At 47.5% G+C, this 9360-nt stretch overlaps 2 protein-coding genes across 2 annotated transcripts in view; one reads left to right on the forward strand and one right to left on the reverse strand.

The window, feature by feature from the left end:
• The first annotated feature begins 1332 nt into the window (after positions 1-1332).
• Positions 1333-2114, forward strand: LOC119464016 (uncharacterized). The gene is made up of 2 exons (XM_037724836.1): positions 1333-1491; positions 1647-2114. Exons 1-2 carry the CDS (start codon positions 1333-1335, stop codon positions 2112-2114), a joined length of 627 nt encoding a protein of 208 aa, XP_037580764.1.
• A 38-nt stretch (positions 2115-2152) lies between these two features.
• LOC119464564 (ubiquitin-like modifier-activating enzyme 1) overlaps positions 2153-9360 on the reverse strand; it is a 68336-nt gene continuing 61128 nt past the window's right edge. The window contains exons 19-20 of the mRNA XM_049655462.1: positions 3101-3238; positions 2153-2194 (exon numbers count right to left, since the gene is read on the reverse strand). Coding sequence (XP_049511419.1) covers positions 2153-2194; positions 3101-3238 — 180 coding nt within the window. The remainder of the gene's footprint in view (positions 2195-3100; positions 3239-9360) is intronic.

Consider the following 9360-nt stretch of genomic DNA (forward strand, 5'->3'; position numbering starts at 1 on the left):
TACACAGAAATGGTTCTTAAAGGGCGCGTAAATACACAGGGTTTTCTCCTATAGCATGTAAAATATTCTGATCAAAACAAAATACACTATATATGGCGTAGGAATATTATCTACAAACGGCCAAAATTGCGCGTCCATCACTATGATAAACGTAGCGTACGGTAGAGCCGTAGCAGACGCTCGGTACGTGGCCCAATTTTACACGTAACTCGGGCTCGGCCGGTAGGCCGGTATGCAAGTATGTCCTCGCGCCCAATAATTGCCGTTCGACAACGACGCGCCCCGCCCCTCGGTTACAATAAAGCCTCTATCCATGCGTCATCGCCCACTTTCGTGGTGACGGAAACGTGTACGCAAAATCTTTAGAATAGATAGCTCTCGCGTGAGGGTACGTGCAGTTTCTCTCGGGCAGTGTACGTGGCAAGCGCCCAATCACAAAACGGTAGCCAAAAAGGCGATTCGTTTGAAAAGCCATCATCGGTGATCTACCCACAACGCAGCTAACGAACTACAAGGTAATCTGTCAGATAAACACTCTGTGTAACTTGAGTTCCTGAAGCAAAGGTAAACTGTTCTCACCTTACATGCGCCCTTGTTTTTACCGTAAGCACAAACTGCAGGACCAGGTCGCAGGCCTTGTAACGTGAAGGGATTTCCGTATCTTCGTAATACTTTTTTGCACTTGGCATCCGTGAGAGCAACAACTTCTGCGTGCAGAATAACTTTGCTTTCTTTTGCAGCTATAGAAAGAAGAAATTAAAATCAGGACAATGAACCATTTCCTTTACGATATTCGCTACATGAATTACACGCCTAGCGTGAACAAGAAGGTCGCAGCAACGTAAATATGAAAGGATATGTAAGACACAACAAAACCACTGACTCACAAATTATTTTTTTTATTCGGAGAGCATTCAATATATGCTTATATACAGGAGCAGTAGGCACGCGCCAAGCAATGCGAAAACATGTTATAAACATGTTGCCAATCCAGCTGTTTGTATTTTACAGCCTGTAAATTATTCATACTTATCCATCCCTATACCGAATGATCTTTTTTAAAGTTTACCGACATTTTTAAATGTAGGCTATGGCAGATAGGATAATTGTTGTCCTTGAGCTGGATTATTCGAACAGGCGGACTATAGCACAAAAAATCGAAACGGATATTAAAATAATTATCAAAACTACACTAATTCCCTTCTTAATTCATTACTTTACGGCACATATTGCTATTTGCGAGAAAAAAAAAGTTTACTCTTTGTTTCGAACTCATCGCTCACGGTCTCATTGCTCTTCACCCACGCTAGCAACCAACAGTGGTGATCCAACATGAACACGCACAGCGACATCGACGCGCCTACCATGTCTGCAGTTGAATTGAAGCTGCCCCCCTTTTGGCCCGCCGACACCGAGCTCTGGTTCATTCAAGTCGAGGCACAATTCGCCGCCCGGCGCATCACAGCCGACCTGACGCGCTACCATCGCATCGTGAGTAGCTTGCCGCCAGCTACAGCCAGCGAGGTCGGCGATTTGCTTCTCACCCAACCTGCCGAAAACACCTACCAAACTTTGAAGGCAGAAGGCAAATACCTACCAAACTCATTCGACGCCTCACACCATCCGAATCCGAAAGGTTACGGCAGCTCCTGAACGACACGGACCTTGGCGACCGCACGCCATCTCAGCTACTGCGCCACATGCAGCGTCTTGTGGGAAGCGTTACAGGTCTCGACAGCACGCTGCTGCGCGAGATATTTCTTCAGCGTCTCCCCAGCAACGTTCGCGTGTTGCTTGCTACGGTGGCTGAAAGGGATCTCGGCAAGATGGCCACCATCGCTGACACCATCATGGCAGCGGCAAACCCCTCCGCCTCCGTCGCTAACGTGCCAGTGGAGAGTAACGAATTCCTCGAGTTTCGCGAAGAGATCGCGCGCCTCACCGAAACAGTGGCAGCTTTGCAGGCACGCACCTCGCACCCTTTGGAGCAGCGCAGTGCACAACCACAGCAGCCGAGACTCCGCTGGTGCTGGTACCACAGGAAACATCGCGATGCTGCGCGCAAATGTGTTGTGCCCTGGGGCTATCCAGGAAACGCCAGAGGCCAGCATTGAGGGCGACCAATGCCGCAATATCGACGGAAAGTCGCCCCTCAGTGTTCTTCATCACCGAACGCAGTGGTGGCGTCCGTTTCCTTGTGGACACAGGCGCAGAGGTGAGCGTTATCCCTGCGTCTCCAGCTGACCGTAAGCGCCCGAACTCATCTCCATTACAAGCAGTCAACAACACAACGATCGCTACTTACGGACATCGCTCGCTATCTCTCAACCTAGACCTAAAAAGAACATTTCGTTGGATTTTTATACTTGCTGCTGTGAAATTTGCAATCCTCGGCGCCGATTTCCTCCGTCACTTTGGTATTTTGGTAGACGTGCGCAACCGACGCCTATATGATCCTGTGTCGCAAGCAACAGTGCAAGGCAAGCCCTCAAGACACCCTCCGTTAAGCCCTACCTTGGTCAGACCAGCCGGAACAACTCGCTTTGTGTCAATACTAAACGAGTTTCCCGAACTTATGAGCCAAGCAAAGGCGGACACTGCGGATCAGCATGACGTGCTCCATCATATAACTATGATTGGTCCTCCCGTACATGCCAGACCGCGTCGCATGTTCCCTGAGAAGCTCCGTTTGGCACGCCAAACGTTTGATCATATGCTCGAGCTTGGTATCATTCGGCCCTCGTCAAGACCTTGGGCGTCTCGGCTTCACATGGTACCAAAACCGGCATCAGATGACTGGCGACCATGTGGCGATTACCGGGCACTCAATCGAGCAACTGTACCAGACCGCTACCCTGTGCCACACATTCATGATAATACAACGAACTTGCACGGTGCTACAATATTTTCCAAGCTGGACCTCGTGAAGGCATACCATCAGATACCAGTGGCAGCAGAGGACGTCCCGAAAACCGCGATAGCAACACCTTTCGGCCTATTTGAATTTCTTCGAATGCCATTCGGACTTCGCAACTCTGGACAGACATGTCAGCGGTTTATGGACGGTGTCTTACGCAGTCTAGATTTTTGCCACGTTTACCTGAATGATCTGCTTATCGTTGGCGCCACTCCATCTGAACACGAGGAACACCGGCGAACCGTTTTTCGATGTCTCTCTGTACATGGCATCGTCGTCAATGCAGCAAAATGCCAGCTCGGTGTGACCGAGCTGACATTCCTGGTCCATATCATATCGTGTGCCGGAATTCGCCCCCACACGGACAAGGTAAAAGCTGTGCGAGAATTCCCGAAACCTAACACTAAGCGGCAGCTCCGCGAGTTCCTTGGACTGGTGAACTTCTATCGCCCTTTTGTACCTCAGTGCGCGACTATCTTGCACCCTCTGCACAGACTACTAACAACTGCGGAGAGCACAGCGGGGACCCTCACTTGGACTGATGAAGCATGCAACGCTTTTCATCGAGTCAAGGAGGCTTTGGCAAACGCTGCTTTGCTCGTGTATCCGCAACCAGGCATACCGCAGTGCATAATGGTCGATGCCTCAGACACAGCCATCGGCGCAGTATTACAGCAGCTGAGCAGCGGAATCTGGCGCCCAACATCGTTCTTCTGGAGAAAGCTGACCCCTGCAGAAAAGCCCTACAGCACTATTCGGCCGAGAGCTGCTTGCTATCTATGCCGCCATCCGACATTTTCGTCACTACCTGGAAGGCGTGGATTTCTTTGTGCTTACAGACCACAAACCTCAGACGTACGCCCTGAGTCTCCCGACATCGGACAGAGGAACGCACACAGCCCGTGAGCTACGTCAGATGTCTTACATATCCGAGTTCACTACAGACATTCGGCATGTGAGCGGCGTCAATAATGTGGTCGCAGATGCCCTGTCACGAAGTCCTGTCAACGCCCTTAGCCTTTCCGAAGGAACTGATTTGACTGAGCTGGTGGCAGCTCAGCAAACTAATCAAGAACTCGGTCAGTTGCTGGCAACAACAACCGCGCTGAAGTTGCAATGGCTATCTGTGTTCGGCTCAAAAGACCGAGTGTGCTGCTACGTATCAACGGACAACCCTCGTCCTTTCGTTCCTTCTGGCTTTCGTCGTACCGTCTTCCAGTCGCTGCACAAGCTGGCACCTCCAGGCCCGGATGTGCCAGCTTTTGTGTTGCCCGAACTCCGGAATTCGGGCGACACAAAAGCTAGTGACGGCAAGGTACGTCTGGCCATGTATAAATCGAGACGTCCGGCAGTGGACGCGAGAGTGCATCGCCTGCCAGCGCTCCAAAGTCCAGCGCCACACCGTAACGCCATTGGCGAGGTTCCCAGCGCCAGACGCACGATTTGAGCATGTGCAACTTGGACATTGTCGGACTGCTACCACTATGTAATGGTCAGTCGTATTTACTTACTTGCGTGGACAGGTTTACACGCTGGGTTGAAGCTGTGCCTATCGCAGACATCACCGCTGACACAATCGCCCATGCTTTTCTGTACCACTGGGTGGCTCGCTTCGGCGCGCCGTCCACAGTTACGACTGACTGCGGCAGACAGTTCGAGTCGGCTCTTTTTTCCAGTATAACACGGCTGATCGGCACCTGTCGCATCCGAACTACTGCCTACCATCATCAGAGCAACGGTATGGTGGAGCGCTTCCAACGCCAGTTGAAAGTGGCTCTCACGGCGACGGAAGGGCACAGTTGGACCGAAGCACTACCGCTCGTCCTTCTTGGTATCCGCACAACGCTGAAAGCCGACATTGGCTGCAGCGCCGCCGAGCTGGTGTATGGAGCAACACTGCGATTGCCTGGCGAATTTTGTACACGCTGTGGAGATGAAAGCCCTGTAGCTACTGGCGACTACGCAAGCCGGCTGCGCGACATCATGGGCAAGCTTCGCGCCACACCACCGCGTCAGCCAGAGCCGCGACCCATCCACATGAACTCGGAGTAGTGGTCCTGCTGCCATGTGTATGTGCGGCATGACGCAGTGCAGCAATCTCTTCAACCACCGTATGACGGCCCTTTCAAAGTCCTCCATTGTACAAACAAGCAATTTACTGTGGACATTCGCGGTCGACGTGAAGTAGTCTCTACTGACCGCGTGAAACCGGCTCACATGGAGAACTCTGAAGGTCCCGCGGCTGCCGCGACTCTTGTTAGAACAACGAAAGAAACAACTGCGACTTCCTCCCGAACAACAGTGCAGCGCACATGTAGTGGGACGCGAACCACTCCTTCCGTTTTCCTGGACCTGTAACGTTCGGCAGCTCACTGGGGAGGGAGTGATGTAGTAAACGCCATCAGCGTGCCGATTAAATGACCCGTGTTTAAATGGCTAGTTTATAGCGCTACTCTTCAACACCACGTCAAGCACCTGAAAGGCAAGTCTGTTGGCGCATGCGCCTCTTTGTGTCTTGTGAGAGAATAAGAAAAAGTTTAGTCTTTGTTTGGAACTCATCGCACACGGTCTCATCGCTCTTCACCCGCGCTAGCAACCAACAATACCAAACACTTGGCGCAGCTGGCGTTGCTGCCGGAGCGAGAGGATCGCGCGGCATCGCATTGAGCGAGGATTCACATACATAGAAACGCAAAGCACGGCGAATAATCAAGCTGATGACACTCCATGCACACATGAGCATGCATGTTGCGGAGGCCAAGTGTACCTCTTCGCGCTTCGTCAGAGGCGAGAGCGACACTCCGCCCCCATTATCAATGAGATCGCAGCCGGCCGCGAACGGTGGATGATAAGAGTGGCGTAGAATGAAATGGAATTCGCTACAAGCTTGCCATACTGTCACCCTTCGTTGATGTCGCAACTTGCACAAAAACGATGGAAACCTTTGGGTACTGACTATTTCCCAACATTTTGGCTATTGAAATTTCGAGATATCCACAGTAATGTGGAAAAGCACTTCGGGATAAGCAGTCAAAAATACATGGAGTTGACACCAAGCCAGGAAAAAAATTCGACTGAACCGATATTTCGAGATATTAGAGTTCGAGTTAACGAGAGCTTACTGCTATGTTAAAGTTGAGGTTTATTAGAAGAAGATTCGTTGAGGAGCATTGGGACTAACCCAGCACTGTCCAATTTGGGACCTGTGCTGCACCCTTCAGAAGTCTGTTGCGTCTGCCCAGGCCTTCTTCGTCTTTATTACACTAGTCCTTGCCACAGCGTTTTCTTTGTAATACTCGTTCAACGCTTCGGCGCCCTCTTGGGCGCCAAATTGTCAGGGCTGCATATAACCACGCTGCGTTTACTCATTGGCCGCATACAACTGTGACTAGCATGTCGCCCGCGTTTTGTCACTCGTGCTCTCGCTTGAAAGTACGCTTACATGCGGCGGTCTGGGCTGAACTGAGAACATACTCCTTATACGGAGCACGTTATGCAGGACATGACTAAGAGTGTAAGCACCCCAACAAAACTGGATGCCTTGTTTCAGAAAGTCAGCAAGGGGACATGCGAGGGCGACAAATTCTATCACGAAAAGGCAGAATTAGGAGTATGGATCCACGAAACTACGAACACCGTGAGCTGAGCGTGAAACGGGGAAGTTCATGACGGTGAGTAGTTTTTCCGGGTCTGTTCGGACACTGTCAATAAATATGAGAGCACGAGGAATTTGTCGAAGAACGAAGTGGCATTTCTACTAATTTAACTAGCCGAATAATTGCCCGAATAGTCGAGACGTCCAACCTGTGTCGCAAAAGCGTCTGAAAAGACCATGATGTCGTCCTGGTAGCATAAGAAGTGGACTAATGAGTTCCTGAAGCAGTGTGTTGATAATTGTCTCATAGTTTTCTGGCGAACTGCGCTGTGCACGAGGTGCCAATGGGTGTAACCCCTGGCCTGATGCATGCGGACGACATAGTGCTACTAGCGGACAATGTAAGAAAACTACACAGACTTTCCAATACGTGCGGCAAGGAATCGCCATATCTAGGCCTCAATTTCAGCACAGAGGAATGGAAAATTATCTTTAATGAAGAGACAAGTAATGACTTTTTATCAATTCAACAGCAAGTCAAATCCTTAGCCAAGCAATATGAATACATTGGTGTGCGCATTATCGATACTCAAGCATCCGAAAGGATAGTCTGAGGATTAAGAGGAAGCAAAATACAGCAATAATGTACCAGAGTAGGACGTTGGGGCTTCAATAAATATGAAGGGGTGCGAGGAATTTGGAAAGGAGGAATGACGGGTCATCGCTAACGTTCTAGAATGTCATTCAGTGCTTAAGATCATAGATGTTGTCAGGGGGTTAGAAGTTAACCAAATGTCGGTGGGCCAATTGGCATCGGTGAGGGGGAAGGGACAAGGGCACGGTGATATCACAAGTGAGGCAGTGTATAGGGTGGCATGGGTTAGGCCTGCTTTGAATATAGAGAAGCGCACAGCTAAATTATTTTCAAGAAAAAAGTCACGAACATGAATCGAGCGAAATAGGCTCCTACGGCGCACAACTGTGTGTACCTTTGTGTACACAAATTGGAGGAACGGGTCAAAAAATGTTGTGAACTAAGTAAAGGGTAATTGGAAGTAGACAACCCGGAGACATCAAAAAGAAAGTGAGCGAAATAGTGACGGTTAATTAGATCCAAGGAATAGAAAGAAAAATTCAATGACGTTTACAACTACGTCATATAAATAAGAGGGGAAATTAGGACGATAACACAATGGGAATTGCCTTGCTATTTCAGACACCACCTGGCTATCCGAGTACAGAAGCATACCGGGGCAAATATTCGCAATATGACAAAGCATGTGTCGGCTGCAGCAAAACTCTGGACACGACACAGCACTGTAGAGGAAAGCCAACATATTCACCCAGCAAGACACGTGGGGAACGTCAACCTTTCAAAAGCGCTGTGATTCGATGCCGATGGAAGCATAACTGGTGAGCAGTTGAGAAATTTATGCAGGTTCAAGTTTCAATTTTTTTTTCTTCTAAAGCAACAGCTTCTCCTGTACAAGCCCTTACTTTTCAGTCACATGAACTATTGTCATCAGTTAGGGGCACTACGGCTCCCACTAATATCGCCAAATGACATAGAATACAAATAACGGCGTCTATAGTATTCTGGATGTTTCCCACGACAGCCCATACGCGGTGCCATTTAAAAAAACTAAATTTACTTCCTAGGCCTTATATTCATGCGCAAACCCTAATTCAACGCTATAAGACAGGTATTTAAAGAAATAATAACACTCTAAACACTATGTTGAAGTTAAAACGCAGAAATAGGAAACTAAATTCATGCTGTAGTGAACTCTCGGAGATGCCACGGCAAGGCTAAGTACACTCACCAGTTGTGGTTCAGTTTACTTTCTTGTCTAAATTGTCTAACATCTCTTATTGTACTTCTCCTTTTCTTTGCTCGCCGCAAAAAGGGATAAATTGTTGTCGTTTTTGTTATTGTGTATTCGCCGAATGATACATTGCAGTATGTATTGCGTGACACATTTGTTGACTTGATTTTTGTCAATGTGCATTCGTAATTCGCGTTTTCTTTATTTTCTGTTTCAATTGTATCTATACATGTGTGCATTCTATACGTGCATTTTGTTACTGAATCATCGGCTTAGTGAGACTAAGATGACTCTACTGAATATGTCTTACTTCACCTTATTCAATTCAATTCAATTCATTTTTATTGATAAGTAAATTAGTACATAAACTAGTATACAGGAAGGGGTCCCAAAGTAAAAACTGCAGGCGGGACCCCTTACGATGAATTAAATATCGAGTAATGAAACGAAACTAACACTGCATAGGTGAAAAATTAACAAGCACAATAAAGACAATATAATTACAGTAATATCATGCATAATCATATACTAAAAAAACCAAGTTACAAAATGAAAGCTGTACAAAAATACAAAAGAAAACCGGCAACAACATAACAACAAAAAAAGAAAAGATAATAATACCATGGTATAACATGTCAGCACAATAAATTTGAAAAAGTGACGAATACATTCAAAGGCAATAGCATGTTAATTAGAACAGTTATTTTTTTATTCAAATAGGTAGTCCTTTAAGTCAGATTTAAATTTGGAAAGGGAGTTACATTGTTTTAAGTCAGTAGGCAGGGAGTTCCAGAGTGATATAGCAGAAAAAAGAATAGTTTGTTTTCCATAGTTAGTGCGTACCTTAGGCAAAAGTAGATTGCCGTTAACAGAAAAACGGGTGCAGTTAGAATTAACGAATACAGATGATGGAATTATATCGAGGTAGAGATAGCGATGAAAAACTTTGAAAAATAATAGACCAAGATTATAGTAATAGGATAGGGATAAAGGTAGTACGCGATTGTTAAGAAAGAACGGGA

This window comes from Dermacentor silvarum, chromosome 9 (genome assembly GCF_013339745.2).
Source record: "Dermacentor silvarum isolate Dsil-2018 chromosome 9, BIME_Dsil_1.4, whole genome shotgun sequence".
Taxonomy (NCBI): Eukaryota; Metazoa; Arthropoda; class Arachnida; order Ixodida; family Ixodidae; genus Dermacentor; species Dermacentor silvarum.

Coding starts and splice junctions, on each gene's coding strand:
- LOC119464016 (XM_037724836.1), top strand. CDS start 1,333: ATGAACACGCACAGCGACATCGACGCGCCTACCATGTCTGCAGTTGAA. Junction 1,492..1,646: donor TGACGCGCTACCATCGCATC/GTGAGTAGCTTG, acceptor AGGTTACGGCAG/CTCCTGAACGACACGGACCT.